This window comes from Epargyreus clarus, unplaced genomic scaffold, assembly GCF_041222505.1.
Source record: "Epargyreus clarus isolate Ecla_fem2 unplaced genomic scaffold, WU_Ecla_fem_2.2 ptg000035l, whole genome shotgun sequence".
NCBI classification, from domain to species: Eukaryota; Metazoa; Arthropoda; class Insecta; order Lepidoptera; family Hesperiidae; genus Epargyreus; species Epargyreus clarus.
Window position 1 is genome coordinate 562,327 of NW_027332240.1, and position 25,489 is coordinate 587,815.

Below are 25,489 nucleotides of genomic sequence, written 5' to 3' on the forward strand. Positions count from 1 at the left end.
GGATAAAGAAGATTTGCCGGTAACCGATAAAGAAATCAGGGTACGAAACCCGGGTAAAGATAAGACACCCCTGGATAATTAATATTATTTTAAAATCGACCGATATTATTAAGATATAATGAAAAGAAATAAATAAATACTTCAATAACCCACTATATACCGGGGTTTAGTATACACACAAATGGACAATAGATGCAACCACATTTAAACAGGTTTAACATGCTAGTATTATAAATTTAAGCCTTAAAATACTAATATTAATATTAATAAACATACTTATATATAAACACAGCTCCATGACAATCTTATAAACATTGCTGAAAAAGTGAAAAGCTTCTCTTCTCTCTTCTTCTTCATTCTATACAATTTAAATTAGTCACACACATTCACAATTCAGTAGGAAGATAGAACATGTTATTCCTAGGTGTTTTCTACGCACGTAATCTCCCCCTAAGCTTTTTTGCATCACACAGACGTGTATATCAACACCCAGACGGCAGATCCATAGCCCCATCGTCGATTTATATACCCAGGGTCACTGTGATCAAACTTATACCACAAAATAAAAAGTTACAGAAGTCAATCTCATGTTTGTACTTCACTTTTCATACTTACGTTGGGCGGTCGCGCTAGGGTTGTCAACTTTATTCGACTGAATCAGACCGAGATAACGCGTCGAATCGCGGTGTCTATGTGTGCGTTGTTCGAGCGCGCTTTGTATGAAGATTGCCTTCTGTACTCTTATTATTCTGTGCCTATACCATCTACGATTCGTATCAATATAGTCGTTTTACCATGCTAGTCAAGTTCGAGTTGTAGCCTCATTTTATATACCACTGCTAGACACTGTTCCCCACTCTCACTCCACTCAATTAGGGGAAATCTGGACCCCTCCAAGGACTCCACAACACTGTTTAAATAAGAATTAATAGCCTATAAATAATTAGCCATCGCATTTTCTGTTATATACCGTTTCCTATTTGGTTTACATTTAATATCTAGACTTACACAAATAATTAGTCATAAATCATAATCACATAACAATTTTCAGTTTACACGTCTTAATTACGTTATTATACATAACAATGGGAATGATATTAAGTCCTCTACTTTCAGGTCCCAAACGTCTTTAAGATTCTATTATCTAGTACACCTGCGACTTAATCAATAAATCGACCTGTGTATATGCGTTCAAAATCCAATAACACATTATACTTTCTATTTTTCATAATATAGGAGTAGCTAGAATGTAGTCCACCTGATTGTAAGTGGCTACTGCCGCTTATTGACATTTGCAATCAACCCCAGATAAAATTATAATCCTACTTACGGTCGGCCGCAGATACACCTGCTACCCTTAAGGAATAATTTGGAACTCCCTAAATACGTATATCCCTTACCATACCCTTCAAAGCGAAACAAAGCAGCGCTGAATATTGTTGTTATTACGGCGAGGTGTGGCGGTGGTGACTCCTAAAACGACCACAGAGGGTTCTACCACCTTGTAAAAGAGGTTTAAGAACCTCTCCTCAAGGGTATTGTATAATCGTAAATAGTACCACAATTTCTTGAAAATCAATGTTCTATCCGGAATAGTACAGCGTCATTTTCCTTTTAAGCCATTATTTTAACAAAGAGTGAAACTAAATACAAGTGAATATTTTTTTGGAAGTCAATAAAAGAACAATAAATTATTACCTAAAATATTTCGACATATTCCAAAACACATTAGATCTACCGTCTTTATATAATATCTTATATATTACTATAAATTAATAAATATAAAAACAACGATCAACAAGCCGACATACAAACACTTCATAGCATTCATTAATCATACCTTGCGATTAGTGACCGACCAAAGTTTCGGTTTCGGCCATATACCGGCCGAACCTTTCGGCTCGGCCGCAGTATACGTTCGTGTCCTTTCGGGTTGCGTTCGGCTGTACTCGGGCGTTTGACTACCGACCGTGACCACAAACCAACAAATAAATAAATAAATAAACCGCGTGTGACAAGACAGATTTTTCTCCTTATTTTTTATACCCATTTTGCATCAAAAATATAAATAATAGAGGTAATGTCCGCGTAAAACTGATAGTCCGTACTCTGAATATAGAAATGAATAGCGTCGCCATGGCAAATTGTATGACTACACATGCTCGCAACAATTTCAGAGCGGACTAGCAGTTTGGCGCGGACTATAACTGTCTAAATGTTTTTATGAGTTTGTAAATCTCTAAATTTCAGAGGACTGTGTAAATGTAAAGTAAAATAAAGTATCAATTTCGGTTTTAGCCGAAACTAGACCGGAAACCAAACGTATATTTTGGGTTTCAGCTTAAGAACCACTTTCGGTCAGTCACTACTTTCCAATGGGATCAACCCTTCCTTCAAAAACATTCAACCATTCAACTACGTAATATAAGGCAATTTTAAACTAACTCTTAACTATAATCAACAGTATAACTAAAACCACAATTGTAATACCTAGGACCAGTATACAATGCATCTTCCTATTCGTTCGCTGGTACCTCTCCGCTTTCTGGAGCTGTTTGTACCCTTCCTGCACCTGCACTTGCGTTTGTTCGATATTATAATCTATTCTATCTAAAACGGTACCCTGTTCATGGACCATGTGGGCTAGGTCTTTGAACACATCGTTCAAATCAACGATAGATCTAACAATTTTATTCACTTCTTCCTCTCTTTCCGCTACCATTTTGGTATTCTCTTCCTGCATCAGCATTAACTGTTTCTGACTCATCGCTTGCTTTTGGAACATACCGTCCAAATTCTTATCATCTTCTTGGTAAGTCTGCGCTGATGTGCTCGGTAAAGAGAACAGCAGATCAGTTTGATTATTCGTCAATCCTGGTAGGAGATTATTGTCTTCTAAACTTAGTTCTTCGAAGTTTGGTAAGTCGAAGTACGCGTTAGATCTCTCCTCTCGCGACGTGAGGGTTTTCAGGTAATTCGACTGCGCTGTTCGGAAAGTCACACTCAAATCTTGCAACGTCGTCACTAACGCTAAAACTACGTTGTTCGCTAATTTCTGTTCTGTTTTGTTACCTGTAATTAAGAAAATAATATTTTAAGTCTTAATAGGGATGGTTTGGTTTAATACAGAAATTACATTTTACACACTCACTTCGGCACAAATCAAACTTTATTACACATTGTTTCCCTGTGTTGGGTTTTACAGCCACACACAAAAACAAACACCCAAACATTTCATTATATTGCAGTAGCAGATGAGTAAGTGTGTACTGTTGCCCACAGAAATCTGTAAATAACCCCAGATAAGATCTGATTTCTTACCTAAGGTCGACCACAGATGTGCCTTTACCCTCTATTTAGAAGTTATGAATGTTGAGAACATATAAAAACAAAAGAAGATATCGCGCCACTATCGGTGCCACTGCAGTCAAATCACGAAATTTTTCTTCTTAATCACTGACCTTAACGCTGTTTGTCCACTGCACCGTCACCGAGCCGATACCGATAATTAATCACGGCGCCGAAGTAGCGTACACATACATTTACTATGGGATGCAGGTGCTCGGGTGACGGACGTTCGGTGGACAAGCTGCTATAGTAAATGTATGGACGCTACTTCGGCGCCGTCTTAATTATCGGTATCGGCTCGGTGTCGGTGGTTGGTGGACAAACAGCGTGAACTTATTAAACCTTTATTAATACTTAACGAATTATTCAAACTTTTTTTATTAACTATAAAAGCATAAATTCTCACCATGTCTCACTTGCGCCTTGATAGCGGTGAGGTGCGTGTGGGCGTGTGTGAAGTGGCGGCCGATCTCCGCTGTCAGTCTGCCGATGTGCTGCTGCTCGCTGCTGTCGTCCAGCGCCGGCCGGAGGATCTGCCGCTCGTGGCGGGATTGCAGCTCGGAGAGCTTTGTTCTTAACCTGTGTGTTGTATTATTATATTGTAACTAGCTGACCCGGCAAACGTTTGTTGCCATATAAATCCTACCTACATTCTCAGACCTACTGAATATGCATATAAAATTTGGTAAAGCTGTTTCGGAAATTGTGACACAAGAATTTTATATATAAGATGAATGAATATTAAAAGTCCAGGGGATATTCACCCCCTTAAGAATTTGCCTGAGCTAAGAGGGTATTCTCGAGACTCAAATAATCCATACCCACCTCCATATTGTATCCGCAGACGCGGTATATGAGAGACCAGGTGGGTAAGAAGTCCCCTTGTATAATATTGTATGTTGGTATTGTGGTAATACAAATGAAAGCAGAGTTTTCAGTTTTACTGTGGTGTGAGTTTAACTCTAAAGTTTCGAGTCTAGCTTGAGGTTTATAGTTATTAAAAAAATAATAAATGCGTCTGTTTAAAAGTATACTCTATATCACCCACATCTAGGTCATCCACACATTGAATTTTGTTCTAAATTATCTATTATTGCAGGCTATCCAATAGTAAGTAGCCACTGTTGTAGATGGACACCTGTAATTAACTCTAGATAGGAACCGAATGCTACCTTAAAATGCTTAGAAATACCCAACCATTCCTGAAGACTAAGTGGGAATGTCACATATGCAGCCCCTGACACTGCTATGTTAAGCATTACTTACTCTCAAATGAGGGATTTGTTATTGGATATACTAAATATTCTATATGTAAGCCTAGCCTTTCTCACACATTGCAAAGCATAAATTCTCTAATAAAAACTCTTTATTAAACAGTCTGAACTTTTTTCAATATACATCAATACTAACACAGTTATTTTAAAAACATATCATCGAATTTTGGTACCTATTAAATGATCGACAAATCCTTCAAACCATGGGCATAGAAAACAATAATTATTTTGAAATAATGCAATAACACAAAACTTATTTTCATAGACAAATAGTTTATTGTGTATGATGTGTAACAAACCTAGTAATAACATAATGTGCCTCCTCCAGGGCATCAGTCCAGGGTGGAGGGGCGTGGGAGTCTGATCGCAGCTCCATCCCAGACTCCAGGTCATGGGAGTTGGAGCGCATCAGCCGTACTCTTTCATAGTCGTGTCCCTGAAAGATAACATCCGATTTTTTTATTTCAATGTACTGATTGTGGATTGTTTTTGGAATAAATAAAAATGTAGGTCATATGAATATAAGTGGCACTATTGGTGAGAGATGTCTGTATTCAATATGACTTAAGATGAGAATACAACCTAGGGAGGATCAAACGTGTTTATACATGTGAGGGCTACATTGGAATGATATGGATCATTGGTACCTCTACATTAATCAACTCAGTTTATACTAGAATCCACCAGACTACATATACGCTTCAAATATGGGATCTGTAACAGCTAAATCACTAAACTTTCTATAAGTGTTGAACAGAAACAGAGAAAAGAAATACAGTACAAAATAGTGTAAATAAAAAACATAATATTGTTTCTCGTAAAAAAATATGTAATAGTATGAGAAGTATTAGATGATACTTAGTATTACTTATATGCATGACATACATGAATAGTTAAATCATATTAAATTTGTTGTATTCCCATAAAATGTTGATAAAAAGATAACTATGTGTTTTATAATAATTATTTTGATTCCATATATCATGATAAGCATTTATGAAGTTGTAAACATAGATCCAATCAGCCAAAAATACAGCATTATGATTTTGAAAGTAAATCAATAATAGTTGGCGGCGCACCTGTTCTGTAAATATTTGACGGCTGTGAATCGCATTGTTCCTCATCAACACATACACTTCAGTCAAACTGCGGGACACCATTTTTGATTTTATTCAGGTTTGAGTACAAATAAATGTTTGTAGTACATTTATTTCATCTTATTTCGTCCGAAATTACACGACACGAAACTGACATTATATTGACGTTTCGTCTGATGACAAACAGCTGATAACGTGATAACGAGAATGAAATTTGTAGCGTTCTATAAAATAAAACATTAATACGAAATAACAGTTAAAATACTTCCCTTTATTATTAAGTATTATAAGATTGTGGTTCAGCACCGGTATTTGATTTTTTTTTTACTACAATTAGTATGGTAAAATTAACAGTATGGCTGTACGTTCTTAACAACCTTTGTTGTTGTCAATGTCATTAAATAAAAAAAAACAACAAACATAAACAAGTCAATCGAGGGTTATGTTCTTTGTTTTGTTTGTAAAATAAAAAAAGATAACGTTAGTTACTTCGTGGTGCTTGTGATATATATTTTTACGCGTTAAGTTTACTGATAATATTATATTTCCTAAATTTTATAAGTAGTAATCCTCTCAATGAGTATGCCGGCTTATGACCCTGGTCCGGAGCAGTTTCAGCAGTTCCCAGCAAACAGAATCATAGTTATTCACCCTGGATCTCTGTATGTGCGAATAGGGAAAGCGTCAGACCTATTACCAGTGAAGCAACTACACTGTATCGCGCGTAAACGTTGTTCTAACGGGAAAATATATCGCGATCCGTTTATACCACCAAGCGTGCCAAAAACCAAAGAACTGATCGAGGAACTAGAAGAATGTAGACTTCAAATATCGCATACGCTCCAGTCGTGTATGCAGTCGAATGGCGCGCGGCGATACGCGACACCACCGCAACAAATAGCTGCGTTCAACCGCCGATCTCTTCCGGAGACCGACAACGATGGGGAACCGTGGCCGCAGGTGCACTGCGACGTGGTGGTAGGCGACTTAGTCCTCGACATCGACCCAGAATTGCCTTACAACATACATTTCCCGTACAAACGAGGTGATTTCAACATACATCCCGAAGTCGGCGGCTCCATTTCGTCTGTCCTTAACGACCTGTACACCATTTGGAGTTCAATAATAGAGTATAAGCTAGGCATACCTCTGATAGAGTTAATTAAATACAGATGCGTTTTGTTAATACCTGATATCTACTCTCGGAGTCACTTGAAGAGTCTCATGTCTTTATTGCTGAAGGATCTTGGATTCGGGCACTGTTTTTTGGTGCAAGAAAGTGTTGGAGCGACATTTGGCGCTGGTATTGGTTCAGCCTGTGTTGTGGATATAGGAGACCAGAAAACAGCAATATGTTGTGTTGAAGATGGCATATCCCATAAAACAACTAGGCTAAGGATGGACTATGGAGCTGGAGACGTGTGCCAAACTTTGTCCTGGATGTTCCACAAGAGTGCATTTCCATATAAGAATTGGAATGAAAATATGCCAAGAGATGTGGTCCTCATGCGAAACCTGTATGAAGAGTTCTGCCATGTTAACTTAGATGTATGTGGCCCTCAGGAAAAGACCTTTTTAGTAGATCATCCAGGAGATGTTGTCAACAAATATACATTACAAGTTGGAGATGAATGCATCATATCACCTTTGTCTCTCTTTTACACAGATTTATTAAAGATAACAGGCTCAAAAGCAACAAAAACGCAAAATAGACAGCCGAGCGATCCAGAGGACCCATTTGATGCTGAATTCTTAAGAGAAACTGGCAGGAAACGAGAAACAGCAGACCCAACTGCTAACGAAAGTCAAACATTTGAAGCTGCTAATGAATCGCAACCGACAACAACACAAGATGAAGATATAGTTGTGGATACTTTAGAGGGAGGTCCGGGGGATATAGTATCTTTTGCACCTGGCCAGGTCTTGAGCTTAGATGCAGCAATTCTGCAGAGTATAGACAGATGTCCAAGCGAGGAGTTGAAGAGAAAAATGTACAGCAGTATCCTTATTGTTGGAGGAGGGGTAAAAGTCCATGGATTGTATCTCTGGCTGCAAAACCGCTTAGCACTACAAATACCCTATACGTACAAGACTGAACAGTTAGAAATAGTAACGTCTCCGAAAGATTTGGACCCTGCCAGCACGGTGTGGAAGGGAGCAGCTGTCATGTCTTGCCTAGAATCCGCGATGGAGTTATGGATTAACCAGAGTGAATGGAATAAGTTTGGGCTCAAGATTCTGAGGGAAAGAGCTCCTTTCATTTGGTGACAAATAATTAAAAATCACATAGGTAATAATAGATAATAAATTGCAAATGTTAATAAAATAATATGAATTGTTACTTTTCAAGCAATCCTGTTACCTTTACAATATTAAAGCTTATATTCTGACAGTTACACCTTGAAGTTGTTCTTTTATTACTATTATTCCTTTAAGAGTGGCCAGAGAATCAAACCTGAACCATTTGTTCAACAGACCAAAAATCATGCACCAAAATTACATTATGTTATCTTTAAAATTTAAAATATAACGGGAATAAAAAACGTTATGTACAAATTAAAAAATATTTATTCAAAATACTGAGATATTAAATAGATTACAAAAATAACTATTTGGTTGAGATTCGTACTAAGAAGTTTCACGTTTTTAATTTTACAAATATATAACAAAAATATACATTTCTTATATTTTATTACATCTTAAAAAATGCAGTCTTATTTTGAATTATTCAAAAAATTTTAAGTTACTTACAATAGTAGTATGTACTTATTAATTAATTAAAACAAGTTAAGTAGGCATAAATAGATTACCATTTAAGCACTGAACGCATTTTAAAAATACTTTCTTGAAGTATTTACTGTATTATATTGGTACAATTATTATTCATTAAAATAATGGGAGGAAATACAAAATTAATTATAATGTGGCCCTTTAAAATATGTTTTCAGTTATAGACTATAAAATAGATATAATAAACTTTGTGCCCAAGGTAATAAAATACGTATAGTGCGCGTAAAACTGCTAGTTCGCTCTGAATATAGAAATGAATCGCGTCGCCATAGCAGATTGTATGACTACACCTGCTCGCAACAACCTCAGAGCGGACGAGCAGTTTGGCGCGAACTATAACATAAAAATTAAATTTGTTCAACACTATGAAAGTTTAGCTTCTTTTTTTAATAAATATTATACTGAGATTCATATCTCCAAATACTTGTGTTCCACTAGTGGTCACAGGCCTCTGAACAATTGGAGGAGGCCTAATGCACACTCCATGTGGATTAGTGGAAATGTGATTCAAATTAAATATGTAAACAGTTCATTGTTACTAAAATAATAACATTACAATAAATATCTTTAGTTCATAGTTAAAATTATAAACATCCTGTAGTTAAAAATTACGAAACAACATTTGTGTGTACAGTTTAAGTACAGAAAATAGACAAATAACCAAATAGACATCTACTACAACTTTGTTAATCGATTCAATGCTGCGGCCTTTTGGACAAAGTTTAACGCCTGGCGGCGAACAAATATTTCGTGGCACCACTGTGGTGCCCAACGCCAGGGACTTTGATGGCACCGCTAAGGTGCCATCCGCCATGAATTGTAATTTACCGTTTTTTTGCTTTTTCCACGTGCTGCAAGTTTAGTAGCCACCCAAAAGCGAAAGTGAATGGTTTATCTTTTCGATTAGTTACAAAAGTGACTATCTACGTGTAATAACGGAAATGGAAGGTATTTCTATCAGGTGTTGTAAACATTTTTGTAAGTTTTTGATGAATTGATTGTTTTAGTGTTACTATAGAATTAAATATGAACATTCGAGACGTGGTGAGCGCTATGATAGTTCTTTTCTGGTGTTTCGTTTCGAATAAAAATTCAAATTATTAATGGATAGGTTTCTAATAGAATATCGAAATTGATTGCGCTATTTATTCAGACAAAGATAAACACCAAAGTACGAATATTTTAATCCAGTTTCTATTGGCTTACTATTAACGAAAAGTAGGTACTATTATAGTAATACAATCACAATAATTTGCAAAATAATATAATATATCTTTTTGAAAGGTTTACAATCCCTGAAGTATGTGACATCACGTGATTAGCTGAACCTGACATTCTAGGAAGTATCTACGTGATAAATAAAGACTCTTTTGTTTTTAGAACAACTTTGATAAAAGTCAATTTATCCGAGTTTTATGGTTTCAAATTTTGGCACCTCTCAGGTGCCACCCGCCATACACAAAAGAAATTCATGGCACAACTGTGGTGCCATCCGCACGGAATCGGTTACGCTAAGCTACTTAAGCTACATTACCAAGAATGTGAACTGATCTCTTTAAATGAAAAACAATTTGTAGACTGTATGGTTATTCGTCTATGACCATTACACATTTTATTATAAGGTAGGTTGTAGACAAATAACCAAATAAGCACCTACTAAAACTTGTAAAACTACATTATTAAGAATATGAACAGATCTCTATAAATAAAAAACAATTTTGGAGTCTGTTTGGCTATTCGTCTATGAACATTACACATTTAATTCTAAGAATGTAGACAATGTAAAAATAGAAAATAATATCAAAATTAAAAGATCTAAAATCTGAAAAATGCAAAAAGGATTCAAAATGCAAATGGCACAGATAGTAAATTAATCTTAAAGGCCGCATACAGTATTCCATATTGGATCAAATGACCCACCAACTAACACCATAGTCATACCAATTTTAGCCAATCACAATTAAAATTTTGACAATATACATTGGCAAAGATTGTCAAATTGAAACTTTAGTAGACAATTATTTTACAATTGACCAACGGTTGTATAACCATTATTAACATCTTTCAATAATTAAACTAATTATCACTATCTAAGATCCCTCCCTCTAGACAGCACTTTTTAAGTCTGATCTCTTCAGAGAAATCCGAAGAAACCGGGAAGGTATCCTTAAACATTTCACTCCCAATGTTACCTGATCTCAGCGGTTTGTTCATTCACTTTGAATGATATCTCCACATCGCTCACTCGCTTACTAACTTTGGGGTGGAAGAATGAGTAGTAAAGAACCATAAATACTAACCCAATCACATATGGCACTGTACTTAGAACTAATACCGGATAAAAGTACAAAGATGATCTCATTTCATCGGAAACATAGAAATACCAGATGAACGAGCAAGTGAGATTTTGTATAAAACATATTGTGTAGTAAACGGTATACCTGTATCGCGTTCTACCTTCAATGGGCAGGATGTAAGTAAAGAGGTAGACTCCCCCGAGAGCTAACGAGAAGGCTAGCTCAGCGAGTTTGTTGTGAGAGCAGAATGGGGAGCGATCGAGCAGTTGGAGCCAGGTCGACATGATGAGGACGTGGACGGCGCAGGCCAGCACCGCCCAGTATGGATGTAGGTACGCGATGATGGAGATTGATAGGACTCGACTCACTGGAAATAAAAAATATTAAGATTAATAGTTGATATATATACAGGGTGAATTTTTAAAACGGGCCTTCATGGCCAAATCCGAAACTATAAGGATTAGCGAAAAAAGCTGAAAGGAGTTACGAGGCCGATTTTGATAAAAACTAAAACTGCATTATTAGTTTTTTAAAATATTTTTTTCCTTAGCCGGGAATCGAACGAGTTCATTTTGAAAAAAAAAGACACCTCTATATTATTCCACTATCTGATAGTGTCGCTTATAAGGATCAAATTCTGGGAAGTAATGTTATGTGACAAATTAAAGGAAAAGGAAAATTTTGAAGAAAATACGTATTTTTCCATACATTGGCATACTAATCCTTAAGGATTATACATAACAAATTATTTATGTATAATTCTTTAGAAACATACATAAGTCATACCATTGAAGAATTTGTTGGTTAATCAACTAATTATTCGATGTTATGACTATGACATACGGCATAGTATGAGAAAGTAATAGTTTGGCAAATAAGTAACCGCCGTCTTTAGGATTTATTTTTTAATGAAAATAGATAACTGATTAAATAATTAACTCTTATTGTTTGTTGTTTACAACTTCGTTTCAACGTTAAATATGATTTTCTATATCTCTTTTTTTAGTAATCACTCGGATTTGACTCTAAAAAGTAATTCTCGCAAATTGTCAACTTTACATCTGTATTAAACGAAACTCCGCCCATAGCTAAGTCGGACATAAAAATATAAATTATTCGGAAACAAAACGTCCATTTCCAATGAAGAGAAACATTGAGCCAAAAAATGTTAATACACGAAATATTTAAATTGATGAATGGCGGGAACTTAACTGCCAAATTAATATGAAAAAATATGTATTTTCTTAAATTTGAGGCTTTTCCTTTAGTTTGTCATTTATCATTACTTTCCAGATTTTGATCCTTATAAGCAACACTATCAGATAGTGGAATAATATAGAGGGTGCATTTTTTTTTCAAAATGAACTCGTTCGATTCCCGGCTAAGGAAAAAAATATTTTAGAAAACTAATGATGCAGTTTTAGTTTTTATCAAAATCGGCCTCGTAACTCCTTTCAGCATTTTTCGCTAATCCTTATAGTTTCGGATTTGGCCCTGAAGGCCCGTTTTAAAAATTCACCCTGTATATATATTTTTTTTTTATTAGTTGATAGGCATGCGCTTGGCCTCGATCTCGCCTGATGGTAAGCTTCGATGAGGCCTAAGATGTGCCACGCTTGCCTAGAAGTAGCCTATTCACTCTTGACTTGAAGACTCCTAGATTATATGTGTCGGGAAACACAGAAGCCGGCAGGGCATACCACTCCTTGGCGGTTCGTATTAGAAAAGACGAGGCAAAACGCTTCGTACGAACCAAAGGAAGGTCGACTTGATAGGGGTGGTAGCCTGCCGCGCGTCTGGACGTCCGAAGATAGAATGGGGCGGGGAACTAGATCGTGAACCTGTTGCGCACACTCCCCAAAATGAATTCGGTAGAAAACCGCAAGACGAGCCACACGCCGACGGTGTTGTAGGTTTTGGAGCCTGGCTTTAATTAGCGACTCATCCCCAATGAGTCTCTTGGCCCGTTCCTCAACCGAGTCCAGTGCCTCTGAGTGATGCTTAGCTGTACCATCCCATAGGTGACAGCAGTACTCCATACACGAACGGACTTGCGCCTGCTACAGCGTAAGCATTTGCGTAGGTGTAAGGAAGTGCTTCACTTTGTTTAAGATGCTAAGTTTTCGTGCAGCTGTTTTGACTCGGGACTCAATGAAGCGACCGAAATTGAGAGTGGGAGAGAAATCCATACCTAACATCTCGAGATGATGATATATGTTACATATAATGAAATGATCTATTGTAAAGAAGTGGTTTTGGTTTTGATATAGACATGACTTTTAATATATCGTATTTTCAAACAAAATACGTGTACAGGTTTACATGTACTTATGTACGTATGTGAAAAGTTAAAGAAGTAAGCAGTAAAACTTTTAGGACACTAAAAGATTACAAAATGGTACGTAAGGTACGAACGTACGTGGTACGTAACTTTGATACTTCAAGTCAAAGTTATGAAAAGACCACACCCAGCAAAGAGACTAAAATCGGGCCCATACTCACAAGTAACAAGAAAATGCCACAAGGTCTGCAGAACAGTCCCCGGCCAGGTCATGTTGGACTTGTCGGGCTGCGCGAAGCGGATCGCGCGCTGGTACGCCGCGAGGCACCAACCCATGCCAACCACGGATGAGCAGATTGACAGGGTTTGATGTACTGTGGAAGAAATAAATAGATTAATACAGAGTACAGACACAAACTGTTTTTAATATAGAAGTAGCAGAGGAGTTAAGACCACAGAGACAGTCCACTTGATGGTGAATAGAATCTGTCCTTTAGACATCTATAACCAATCCTCACTTGGGATATAAGTGTTACCTAAGGTAATATGTTGCTCACCTGAGGACTAAGTTGGAGTACTATTCTGTAATGGACTGTGTAATGGTAACATCAGGTAACCTTCATGCTCATTTGCTACTCATTTCTATCTCATTGCAATCTATAAATCATCTTAATAAATTTTGAATTGCAACTTATTTCAACAATCATTCAACTTGTTGCGTTAGAGCAAGTATGTGTAAAAATCTTTGATAAAATATAAATTTTAGCTTCATAGACACTCACTAGCAAATTGATCATACGCTCGGAACAGCAGGCTGGTCTGCAGCACCTGTTGGGGTGCAGCCTCCAGGAAACACTCGAAGATCCTCAGGAGGGCTGCATCGGAGTCCTCCTTCAACATCAGCCCGTAGTACGCCCGTTGTGACGCATGGTCGCGTCTCCGCTCTGCTTGACGGGACTTTATTGCGTAACTGAATAAGATGATAAATTAAGCTCAACTAATAGTGATATTGATACATATTGGAGGTAGAGCCCTTTGTGGTTTAACTGCAGAGGCAACACCATCACACCTTTTTCTGCTGCTTAGCAGCAGTGGCATTGCTGTGTTTTTGTGTGGTGTGGCAAATATACTTATCTAAGGAGTTTAAATTAAGTCCTCAGGAGTGCCCACGCATTTGTGGCTCACTTCAGCTAAGACTTATCTAATCTGGGGTTGCATACAAATATCCATGGTCTACAGTATTATCATCAGATGGACTGCGTGCTTGTTAGCATAGTAAAAAAAAATGTTAGGTAGGTCAAAGCTGATAGAAAACCCTTTATGTGACATCTTTTATATGTACGTCCATAAATACAAATGGCTACTCAATTAATATATTTCTAGTTAATTGTATCAGGCATTATATTTCTGTTACATTAGAAAATCAAAAGAATACGGAAGGTGGTACATACTGCATGGTTTAAAATAAATACCAACATATCGCGTGCTTAAAGGTAAAAGGGCCTATAGCTATTTTATTTTTTACGTTTCCGATAATTTCAAACAGAATGGCAAAAAAAAATTTTTTTATGTGCCCTTTCAGCATAAATCCCTATTAACCCTTAGCTATAGGCCCTTTTACCTTTAAGCACGCGATATATATTGGTAGCAAATTGTTGCAATGAAGTTTTAATCCTAACTTACTAGCATGGAATTCTGCAGAGTAATGAACAATACATGATACAATTAACTATCCAAAAAAGTAATTCTAGTACTCACATTAATGCATCAGTGAATCGCAGTATAGGTGCCATTTGCAACACCAGAATGAAAATCCTCAGCCATCGACGTTTATTAAACTCATTGGAGACAGAATCCTGCTGTTTATCTTGGGAATACCTGAAATTAAAACAATTACAAATATTACTGAACCATTTATAATGTGGGTTAACTTAGAATGATTGACAAATAGATCTTTTCATAATGTAGACTGTTTATTTCTGTCTAATTTAAATAATCTTTGTCCTTCTGACGGATCAAAGTTATTCTCTATGTTATAAGTGCTTCATGATCTTATGTAAATCAAGTTGGAACACTTACGAACAGTCATATGCCTTATACAATTATAGAGACAATTATCAGTAGAGGGTAATAAAAGAGTTGCAGCGAATTTTTATAAAAAGCAATTTCCATACTTATAGACATAAGTACTCAGTATTATATTTCAGAGTTTACAGTAGGGAATCCAAGTTGTCAGAGGCCCCTGGAGGAAAGTTGAATGGAGGCCCTCAGTGTAAAAAGTTCGACTGTGACTCTTATTTCCTTTGTTTTCACTGACTGATACACATTTTATCAATTGTTTGGTTCTGAAGACCTTTTTTTAGCCACTGTTTTTGCCCCCCAGGGAGGCCCCCAGAATTGGGGGCCCGGGGTGCACTGCCCCTTCCGACCCCTCTTTAAGCCGCTAGAGCCCAGACCTAGCGTGAGGATCGCAACGCGCCATTCTAGTTTATAATTAAACTGTGAATCAAATATAATAAAAGTAATAAAAATAACCATCAGGTTGTACTTAAACAATGGTTTTCTTATCATACATACGTTTACCCGTACGTGTTCTATTTACAAATTATCATTTCTGACCTATTTACAATGATTCATGTTTTGTTTACTTACATTCGTACTGAAACCGCAGTGTTAACGAACGCAGGTAATAAGATGAAAACCAGCGTCCAACCGAACTCCATCATCTTCTTCGCCAAGAAATACCTCACAGCCACGTTAATATCTAACCCTAAGTCCACAAAATGCCCAATAATCGCGACACCATACATAATAATATCCAAGTTCTTAACTGTAATATTACTCGGCATTCTGTCGGGTTCGTCGTGTGAATAGCCATTTTGCAACATTTCCCGCATCTGCTTTGGCATTTTAAAGCGAATACTTATTACATTTAATTGTCTAAATACAATTAAAATAATTCACTCGTAAGAAGAGTTGTATCACAGCGACAAAAACATCGCGCGCCTTTTGTAAAAAATGTTTGGCACTTATGACAGTTTTGAGCACATGATTCTGACGTTTATCCAACAAATAAAATTGACATTTGACATTAAACATTGCTCTACACAGATAACTAAAATTTAGTTATCTGTCAAATGTCAGATAACTAAATTAGTTATATCCGACAAAGTTTTCTGTGCGTGCGGCGGGGGCGCTATTGGACAGTATAATTTTGCTAGTTTGTCAAAAGTACCAAAGAAGTGGAAAAACTTAACGGCTATAAGTTTCAAAGAGTATAATAACCCATATATGTTTTACCAACATTTATTATACTATTACGAAGCTCCAATAATAATGATAAAATTTAATAAAATTAATAATACATAAATATTACTTCTTTAAAATCATAATTTTATAAAATTAACGTAAAATCTGAAACGTTTTACCTGGGGAAATTTTAAAGTCGTTCATTTAAGTGACGATACATTTTAAGCAACTATAATTTAATTAATAACGGCATGTTAAAAATAAACACTTGTATTTCGATAAAAAAAGCACTTTAAATAAACTAAATAGAACAAGGCAAACGGTAAAAACGGTATATAATTTGTATAATTCCGAAAATACTAGACCAAACAATATTATATTTAGTCCTTGTATAAGGTTTTAACAATATCTTGTGATGTAAGATTTGCCGCGAATAAGGTTAAAATAATTGGTTCTTGCAACGACTGCCTCATAGAAGTTCTGTAAAAAATAAGGGTTAATAAATTGATCTTCTCTTTAGTAACATATCAGAATAATAATTTATTTTTAGATCTTACTCGAGTAAAATTTAATACAGGAATAAATTTTAAAATATATCTTAATATTTTTTGGATTCCTGACTGTAACGTTTGGTGTGATTATACTTACTTATCCTTCAAAAGCATAAGGAGTGGGGTCCACTTTTTAGGAAATTTCGTCTCTTCATTGTTTCGCCATTTATCATTCACTAGATCCGTTGTAGAAGCGTTCAAAATTCTTAAAAAGCCGCAGGTTTCCGTATACGTATCCACTAGCAGTTGCTCATAAAAATCGGGAACAAAATCTTTGAAACAATTTTTCACATCATATATTGTAATATTGATATCTTGGGCGTGTTGCCGAGTCTTTATTTCGACTATTTTTGTAAGGCTCTCTTGCATCGTTTCGTTAAATCTGAAAATATCAAAAGGAAAATGACAAAACATGTAACAATAGATCTGAGTTGAATCACATATGAAGTAAGCAACTTAATTCTCAGGAAAGGCAACCATCTATGATCTACTTCAAGTAAAAACCCTGTTCTATGGAGTTCGATGCACAGGTCTAGGTTACAGGGACCTTACCGTGAACGGAGCGGACTGCATACTCGTTTACATATTGGAAGAAACCATCAATTCGAAATTTGACGAAACCTTCTGCGTATCATATGGATATCGCTGTACTGCACACAAGAGTTATTTCGAATTCACATTAATCATAATTAAAATAAACATACAGTACAGCTTGATGCAGCATACAATGTGCGACAGCTACTTCATCCGGTAATTCCATAAGGCATTTATCCACTGTTTCGAAATGTCGAATGTCTTGGAAGTTCTTTATAACGCTGTGGAACTGTGCTCTTATTTCTTGCATTTTTTCTACAGGGTTGGTTAAACAGTGTTCCGTTATGTCTATCATCTGGAAATATTAATTTTGGTTGGTCTACAATGCTTTTAATTTTTTGCAATAGCTCTATGATTTTGATGACATAATATGAAGCTTACTTCCTTCTGAATAAGCGATGTACTTTATCATAGTGACCTTACATTAAGCTGCACTTGATTACACTAATTAAAGTTTGCTTCCGATCCCATGGTTGAATGTAACTTATGTAAATAACGTCACAAAGTCAAAAATAATTTTCTTTTATTTCATATTAAAAAATAAAGCACTTACGTCTTCAATAGTGATCACATAGTTAGTGAAATCGTGGAAGTATCTTAATTTATAAAATTTTACAATAGCAGATCGCAGTTCCTTGGCCATTTCCTCGTTTAAAATGTAAACCAAATCCACAAAAGTGTCTATGGCTTGTAATGCCCTACTTTTCAATGTATCGTAGTTGCTCAAACTTTGGTTGAAGAGTTTTCGGGCCATGTTGTAAGCTTCAGTAACTAGATGATATTTCGGATCAATGTTGACTATTTTATTAGTACACTGAAATAAATTAGAAAATCAACGTGGAGCAATACAATGAAGAAATTACTTGAAACTGAACAAAGTTTTAATTTTTATATATATTTAAAACAACGAAATACCCAGATATTTTGAATATGGTACATAAAAAAATACCTACCTCTAGTAAATATGTAAAACAAAGTAGAATAAGGACAGTATCACATAACCTAATTATATGCGGCATCACAAATGTAGACCACTAATTCACTATAAAACATTATTTATATTTTAAAAAGATATTCCTATAAGGGATGTATTTCAGTGTTAATCTGTGCCTTACATCATAGTTCTAGAAAAAGCGCGAAATTAAAATTTCCCGCCACTACGGACTACGAATTTCAATAGGTTCGTAAAACCGTACTGAACGTAGGTTTATTATATCTCATTTCCCGCGTAATACAAATGCGTATTTTAATTAGTTTCTGCGATATCCACAGTCATAAAAAGATAACCGAGTTACGTAAACCAATAAAAAATGTACTTTATTTTACACGCTTCTAAAACAATACACGTGTAGAAGGAATAAAAAAGTGGTTTCAAAGCTCACAATCAAGAGGTCCGATGTTCGATTTCCAGGCACGAAACTCTATTTTTCAAAAAAAAATTGGGTTAAAGTAGGAGGTAATTAAATAAAGTACGGCCGTGTAAAACTCTTTATTTGCGAATAACACAACTTATATAAAGTACAATGTAGATAATGTGTAGGTACTAAATAATAATTCAATTATAATTATATATTATTTGTAGACGTTGCCACCATTATATTATTGAAAAAATGTTCAAAAAAACTTTTAGGTGTTGCCATAGATTAGTAATGGGTGTTGCACATATGCCGGCGCCATCTACTCAAAGCTTCTTCATACACTTTCAAAGTATTTAATCTTCGCGAAATTGAGCATCAGTTTATTTACACCACCCACGTGGCGGGGCGGTCACGATACCGGCTTGACACGTCGTGGGTCTTGGGTTCGATTCCCGACTAGACAGCAGTTTTCTAAATGATGAATCTGGTCTTAGCGTAGTTGTTTATTTATTCGTTTTAGTGTGTGTCCATGGCACCCACGACACAGGGAAAATCGTAGTGTAGGGGCTATAAGCATAGAAAACGTTATTATAACTATTGACAATTATATAATATTCATATATGTAGATACATTTCCTTCAAACATATTGTGAATTTAATATCATACTAGACATAGAGTCTCTGTGATCTAACATTCATATTTCATGCAGATTATTGTCAAACAGGACAATAAATCAAATTTCAATATATTAAAAGATATTATATTTTTGCACAATAATATGAGATCATGACATCTCTACAACAGTATACTCTTTTTTTAGTACATTTAGGGTAGGCATATAATATCACTTAATATTAACTTTTGTATAACTAATTATGCCTTAAACGTTAAACATACATATTTTAACAAAATTGAAGCTAGTTGGTATGTTATGGACACAACATTTTGAGCTTCATATACATCTGAAATAAAATAAAAAACAATATTTAAATATTTTTATAGAATAAGTGTGTTGTAATAAGTGTGTTGAATATGGAAATAAATTTAACTTCTCCATTAAAAAATTAAAATAAGTGTGTGATATCTCCTTCAAATAGTAAAACTTCTTTATATATGAAAGAGGGAGCTAAGAAAGCTAATTCATGAGATGGACAGCAGTGGGTCCCTATGAAGAAGTTTTTAAGATGTGATAACAAAACCCCTTTTTTATAAGAGGCCTATACTTAGCAATGTAATCGAACTACATCTTAACAACTCAAACTGGCATACAGCAGCACAAACAGTGCAAACTAAGTAGAAATAAATGTCGTTGTGTAAAAACAAGTCATTGCTAGTTGTAAATAAAAATACATACCTAATATCCACATCATCAATCCTTATGCAGGAATTTGTTGAACGCTCCGTATGAGCTCTCCAAATCAAAGACCAACTGTCGCACTTGTGCTTCTGACAGCTCATCTGACGCAGACATCTCTGACAGCTTGTCCAACCACTCTTGAACCTGTTGAAAAATACCATGTCCATATAAATAAATTGAAATATGTACCTAGTGGTGATGTCAATATTACTTTATTTTTTAAGTTTACATAGTACCAAATCATCTGTCACTCGGTAGTTGATAGTTTGATTTTATCAATTTATTATATATATTTATATTTATTATATATTATATTATTTATCTTCAAAAACAAACATTAAAAAATATGTAGAAATATGTAGTTCATAAAATTAATACATTCTTTCTAAAATTTTATAACAACAGAATACCAAGTTTTATTAATTTTTATCCATTAGCTTTTTTAACAATTGACCAAAATGTTAATAACTGATCTGGTACCTTCAGTTTCCCTTCAAAGTCTTCAGGCAACATGGCGAGGCGGTCCATGGTGTCGCGCAGGTCACGCAGCTCCGGCTGTATCATGTCCATCGCGCGGAACTCCAGCCGCAACTTGTCCATCAGGGTAATGAACAGCTGAAAATTATGATATCGTGCATGTAATTTAATAATTAAAATTAATACAAGATATTGGGACCTCCTTGGATATGTATATCCATAAATTCTTAGTGGTAATTTAAGTGTTTCAATATTGTTACCAACGCCATTTGGGTCAGAAAACTTTCATATTTTTCATAAGGAAGTCATGAAGCATGAGGGAATATCAGTAAAAAAGGAAAAAATTGAAGTTCAAAAGATATTGTTACTGAGAAAATGTTATTCAAAGTACATTTGAAGGCATTTAAATATGTACTCATCCAGTACCCAATTACGTATGGATTTCCTATCAGTAACATAATAAAATAAGAGTTTATAAACAGCTGAAGGTACATTACATATTATTTTGTAACATATTGTAGTTAATCTGTTGTATTTGATAAGTTCTACTTACAGAAACAATTTCAGCAATATATTTGTTGGTGTTGCCCTTGTCATCCTTGATGAGATTTGGCTTGTTCTCCCTGATTCTCTCAAGTGCTGCGGGACAGTCCAGCTAGAAAATCAAGATTTAATCAATACATATAGATTTTGCAAATAAAATGCATAATATGTTTGTAAATTACAGGATATACATATATATAATTCGCAGTGCAAGAGTCAGATGACATATCTCCAAAAATTAAAAACCTTTTTTTCACAAAACGGTTCACAATGTAGTCCTTTATGACATGGCAAAATGATGTAACGCTATATTCAATATTTCACAAGTTACAAAAAAAGAAATAACATAAGACCCATTTTCAACTGAACCAGAATAACGTATTATGAGTACCGTTAAATTAGTTTTAATTATCATGTTAATTGTTAGACCTATAAGAAAGTAATTGCAAAAAATATGTTATTAATCATAGATTATTGTATGTCCACAATATCATCACAATATCATAACTGTATATAATCTATTAATCCGCTGGCAAAGTTTGAAATGGCGAATTGTCACACTATTTTTGCTCTCCTGTAAAATTGACAAAATGTAGATATTTCATCTGACTCTTACACCGCGAATTACTGGAAAGGCTAAAAGTCTGGCACGCAAAGGAGTTTCTTTTAACATTTCCAGTGACAATATAGTTCTTTTATAGGGAGGTTAGGATATATAAACATAGGATATAATTTCAATTTTGAAATTTTAGGAGCCTCTAGTAAACATTTAATATGGGTTGCATAGAATCTAGTCCAGTAATCTAAGATATTTGACTTCAAATATTGGTAGAATACATGGTCTTCTTGAATTATTATGAGGATCATTAATCTAAAATGAAGATTACAATAATTTATTCAATTACTAACACTAAATGATTGAAACTACAATACCTATTACATGTTACACTTACCCTAAACTTGCTGACAAAAGCCTCAATATTCGGGAACTCTTCCCCAATAACCTGCTTCAATGCCACACGGTATTGCACCAGTAGCTTGGTACAGGCCGCGGTATACTCCTGAGCACGTACACAGTCTCTCATATATGCTTTCTCCAAGTGCTGTAGTGTGCTCACCACTGCGTACAGCTCTGCCATGTTGTCATGCCTTGAATATAAATTCAAAGATGGTAAATCTAGATTCGCACCACTCGCCGAAGGATGAAGTTCCATCCACACCAACTAGACTCGTGGCGGTCCTCCACGGTTCGGTTTGCACGGACGTTCTTGCCGCGGACGTGTAAGATGTGGAATGAACTTCCTCCTGAGGTATTCCCGGAGCGCTATGACATGGGACTCTTCAAAAAAGGTGCAAAAAGAGCTCTCATACAAAGCCGGCGATGCATTGGCGACTCCTCTGGTGTTGCAAATGTCCATAGGCGGCGTTGACTACTTTCCATCAGGTAGCACGTCTGCCTAATCGTTAGGTTATACGATAAAAAAAAAAAAAAAGTTGGGTTTGACTAAAGAATGTCTAATCACCGCACCTGTTTCTTACAGTTCTTAAATTTTGCTACGAGTGTGGAATGCCAACTAACTTATATATGACAAGACCTTCTCATCAGTTTAAATAAATATATCAAACTATTCATAGAATTATCTTGAATTTACTAAATTCATAATTAAAATGTTTTACTGTAAAGAACATGGTATCAACTTATAATGTACTATTTTAAGAGAATACTGTCTTATGAAAAATATGACCTTAGCACATTGATGGAGAGACTTGTTGAATGTTTACATATCCAAGAATTGTTGACCAAATATAAAACACAAGAATGTATGCTGCTGCCGCTCATCTACATTGACAACAAATTACAAATGGGATGGGGTTTGATTAGAGATGCGTTACTTTCGAAAAAATTAAATGAAACCCTCTAATTAGGTGTATATACCTAAAATAATAATATTACTGGTACAACAAAACATCAATGAGTCATCAATATAAAATGGATAATATAATCACATATACTTACTTTTCACGTTCTCTAGCATTCCTGTAAAGCTTTACTTCTTCGTATAGTTCTGGTCTTGTATCTGGAAAATATAAACTTGACGAAATTTCGTTCTTGTAGGAAAAACAATGACAAAACAAACTTGGAGATCGATGATTTTGTTACCTTGCATTTTTATTTTAGTGGACAACCTTGGATTATAAGGAGTCTTTAATGCCGAACCCAGGTTGGAGGATTCAGTGATTAGTATAATAAAACGCTAATTTCTCATATAAAATTATAACATACAATCAACGAGTTACATTAATCAATTTTCCCTTTTTCGTATGATCTGTCACTGATGTGTCACTGTCAGAATACTCTGAATCAGTATTTTTAAATATCAAGTGTAAAAAGACATCCGTAACCTACGTGTTGAGTCGCAAGATATAAATTGCATTTCATCTCCTTTTTAATTTGTAAACAAATAATAATTATCAGTTAATGAAATAAGACCTCTATAACGACCACATTGTAGTCTCTATTTAGTGTACATTATATTATATTTCAGTTTTAATATGAATATAATTTTCATATGTCAATGTCATAGATAAAGTATAATAGTATGTTATTTTTGTAATTTTTATAGAAATTACATCTAATTTAAATAAAAAAGGAGTAAAAAGCCTATCTCTTATATTTAATTGTCGCGTTCAGCGGCAGAATGTTTATATGACAAGGTATAAAACGGCTGCTATTTAAAAAACTCGTCTGTCTTGTTTGGGATGACGTAATCTTCCAATATGGCGGATGACGCGAGCTCGCCCTGCCGCCCGCGACCCTCCCCGTATTCGTAGTTTCTTCGGTCAGGCAACGCAACTGCCACTCGTCTCGAATGATTTCACCTTGCGATGAATGAAAATAATACTTGCGGCGTATAGTCCGTTGTGCGAATTGTTCACAGAAACTCAAAACTTGGACGTAGTAAAGTTGTATGTGCGGTAGTGATTTGAAAAGGTGGATTCGTGGTGATAGTGTACCAGTTCTCCCTTTTGCTTTGCATTATTGTGAACTACAACTCATGTTTATGTGGTAAAAGAGCGACATAGTGAGAAATTCGAGTTCTTCAGGAGTTCAATTCGCCGTTTAATGGGATCTTGTTGATCTACAGGTAAGTTGATTGTATTCGTACTGGTTGAGAAGTGGAAACTGGTTTTTTACCTGCGAACCGATTCATTTGCATATTATGCCGCGGGATACCTTTACCGTGATGTTATTACTCGTATTATTTTTATTCGTCTTACGTAGCGAGTAATAGTACGTGAAATGTTTACGTTTTTATTTTTTTTCTTATTGGAACGCGATGGTAACCGCTCACGGGCGAGGCTGGTAGGGCGCGGCGGGTGTCCTACTTTTAGTACACAGTGGTACTGGTGTACGGTTGTCACGTATGTACCATGACCATGTTTGTTTTATTGCATACTTTGCGCCAACTGCCGCTAATAACTTAAAAATACGTTGCGCAAGGACTGAAACTTTTTAAAACTAGTTCGTATTCGAAATTTAAATAGGATGATACAGCGCGAACATTTTTCTCGCTGTTTTTTGTGTTACAAGATATAGAACATGTAAAATTTATATGTTCTAAGATTTATAGTATGTGTACATCATCACCATTATTATCATGTGTACAGTTACTACTTAATATATTCAATATATAACAAGGATAATATTTTTATATAAAAAGTAGATGCTGATTGTTCTTGTTTGCAATTTCTAAAATATTCTTTTCTTGAATCAAAAACGTTCGTTAATACTTATAGTCCTATCACATAGAAAAATGGCACTTTGTTATGAAATCATGTTTTTTAAAATTTTAATATCTATTTCACAAACCGGACTGTAAACAGCAGATAATAAATGTCTTACAAAAAGATATAATAATCTTCAAATACTGACCTAATATAACATTAGATTTTATGGTCCCAAATTCTACTCCTGTCTGCATGGGAAGGCCCTTACACACAATATTTCATACTAACTCCCATAGTATAACTGCTGGACAAACTTTTTTCTACTTTTATGAGCCTAAACAATTGTAAGGTGCTATAATTATGGTTCGACCAGGCACGTACAACTATCACATCTATTTTTATTGAATACAGTTCAACATTTTGTTTTCTGTAAATGCGCCTAACTTACATATGAGGCAACCATCTAAGTCCTCAGCACTATGAATACATCTGTGATCAGCGTCAGCTAGAACCATTGGTCTATATAGAGCAGGTTACAGATGT

The 25,489-nt window shown here is 35.3% G+C and overlaps 6 protein-coding genes across 6 annotated transcripts in view; 2 read left to right on the forward strand and 4 right to left on the reverse strand.

Moving 5' to 3' along the window:
• Nucleotides 1-1,028: 1,028 nt before the first annotated feature.
• Nucleotides 1,029-5,903, reverse strand: Syx16 (syntaxin 16). The gene is made up of 4 exons (XM_073091996.1): nt 5,702-5,903; nt 4,922-5,058; nt 3,755-3,927; nt 1,029-3,072 (listed from the first exon to the last, which is right to left on the reverse strand). Exons 1-4 carry the CDS (start codon nt 5,780-5,782, stop codon nt 2,441-2,443), a joined length of 1,023 nt encoding a protein of 340 aa, XP_072948097.1. The 5' UTR covers nt 5,783-5,903; the 3' UTR covers nt 1,029-2,440.
• Nucleotides 5,904-6,140: 237 nt separating this feature from the next.
• Nucleotides 6,141-8,115, forward strand: Arp8 (Actin-related protein 8). Its single transcript, XM_073091987.1, has one exon. It carries the CDS (start codon nt 6,296-6,298, stop codon nt 7,985-7,987), a length of 1,692 nt encoding a protein of 563 aa, XP_072948088.1. The 5' UTR covers nt 6,141-6,295; the 3' UTR covers nt 7,988-8,115.
• A 1,525-nt stretch (nt 8,116-9,640) lies between these two features.
• On the reverse strand, nt 9,641-16,129 carry LOC140756449 (XK-related protein 6). The gene is made up of 5 exons (XM_073091961.1): nt 15,740-16,129; nt 14,846-14,965; nt 13,870-14,057; nt 13,309-13,461; nt 9,641-11,173 (listed from the first exon to the last, which is right to left on the reverse strand). The coding sequence occupies exons 1-5, from the start codon at nt 15,994-15,996 to the stop codon at nt 10,698-10,700; spliced, it is 1,194 nt and encodes a 397-aa protein (XP_072948062.1). The 5' UTR covers nt 15,997-16,129; the 3' UTR covers nt 9,641-10,697.
• Nucleotides 16,130-16,526: 397 nt separating this feature from the next.
• On the reverse strand, nt 16,527-18,485 carry LOC140756583 (uncharacterized). The gene is made up of 4 exons (XM_073092112.1): nt 18,035-18,485; nt 17,592-17,776; nt 16,985-17,269; nt 16,527-16,816 (listed from the first exon to the last, which is right to left on the reverse strand). Exons 1-4 carry the CDS (start codon nt 18,233-18,235, stop codon nt 16,717-16,719), a joined length of 771 nt encoding a protein of 256 aa, XP_072948213.1. The 5' UTR covers nt 18,236-18,485; the 3' UTR covers nt 16,527-16,716.
• An 864-nt stretch (nt 18,486-19,349) lies between these two features.
• Vps28 (vacuolar protein sorting 28) lies at nt 19,350-23,571 on the reverse strand. Its single transcript, XM_073091829.1, has 7 exons — nt 23,379-23,571; nt 23,235-23,295; nt 22,171-22,366; nt 21,228-21,329; nt 20,678-20,812; nt 20,195-20,341; nt 19,350-19,802 (listed from the first exon to the last, which is right to left on the reverse strand). The coding sequence occupies exons 1-6, from the start codon at nt 23,383-23,385 to the stop codon at nt 20,210-20,212; spliced, it is 633 nt and encodes a 210-aa protein (XP_072947930.1). The 5' UTR covers nt 23,386-23,571; the 3' UTR covers nt 19,350-19,802; nt 20,195-20,209.
• A 434-nt stretch (nt 23,572-24,005) lies between these two features.
• The window catches only part of LOC140756572 (protein 4.1 homolog), a 116,992-nt gene continuing 115,508 nt past the window's right edge, over nt 24,006-25,489 (forward strand). Inside the window, exon 1 of the mRNA XM_073092098.1 lies at nt 24,006-24,363. The gene's annotated coding sequence lies outside the window, so the exon portion shown is untranslated. The remainder of the gene's footprint in view (nt 24,364-25,489) is intronic.

What these genes read in the sequence shown, in the direction of transcription:
- Syx16 (XM_073091996.1), bottom strand. Translation starts at nt 5,782, where the DNA reads ATGGTGTCCCGCAGTTTGACTGAAGTGTATGTGTTGATGAGGAACAAT. An exon ending in GTCAAATATTTACAGAACAG is followed by an intron (nt 5,059 to 5,701) that starts GTGCGCCGCCAA and finishes GTTATCTTTCAG; the next exon opens with GGACACGACTATGAAAGAGT. An exon ending in GCACATTATGTTATTACTAG is followed by an intron (nt 3,928 to 4,921) that starts GTTTGTTACACA and finishes TACAACACACAG; the next exon opens with GTTAAGAACAAAGCTCTCCG.
- LOC140756449 (XM_073091961.1), bottom strand. Translation starts at nt 15,996, where the DNA reads ATGCCAAAGCAGATGCGGGAAATGTTGCAAAATGGCTATTCACACGAC. An exon ending in ACTGCGGTTTCAGTACGAAT is followed by an intron (nt 14,966 to 15,739) that starts GTAAGTAAACAA and finishes TTTTAATTTCAG; the next exon opens with GTATTCCCAAGATAAACAGC. An exon ending in CGATTCACTGATGCATTAAT is followed by an intron (nt 14,058 to 14,845) that starts GTGAGTACTAGA and finishes CATCTTATTCAG; the next exon opens with TTACGCAATAAAGTCCCGTC.
- Vps28 (XM_073091829.1), bottom strand. An exon ending in AATGCTAGAGAACGTGAAAA is followed by an intron (nt 22,367 to 23,234) that starts GTAAGTATATGT and finishes TTTATATTCAAG; the next exon opens with GCATGACAACATGGCAGAGC. An exon ending in ACTTTGAAGGGAAACTGAAG is followed by an intron (nt 20,342 to 20,677) that starts GTACCAGATCAG and finishes ATTTTTCAACAG; the next exon opens with GTTCAAGAGTGGTTGGACAA.
- Arp8 (XM_073091987.1), top strand. Translation starts at nt 6,296, where the DNA reads ATGAGTATGCCGGCTTATGACCCTGGTCCGGAGCAGTTTCAGCAGTTC.
- LOC140756583 (XM_073092112.1), bottom strand. Translation starts at nt 18,235, where the DNA reads ATGGCCCGAAAACTCTTCAACCAAAGTTTGAGCAACTACGATACATTG. An exon ending in ATGTGATCACTATTGAAGAC is followed by an intron (nt 17,777 to 18,034) that starts GTAAGTGCTTTA and finishes TAATATTTCCAG; the next exon opens with ATGATAGACATAACGGAACA. An exon ending in CTTATGCTTTTGAAGGATAA is followed by an intron (nt 16,817 to 16,984) that starts GTAAGTATAATC and finishes TATTTTTTACAG; the next exon opens with AACTTCTATGAGGCAGTCGT.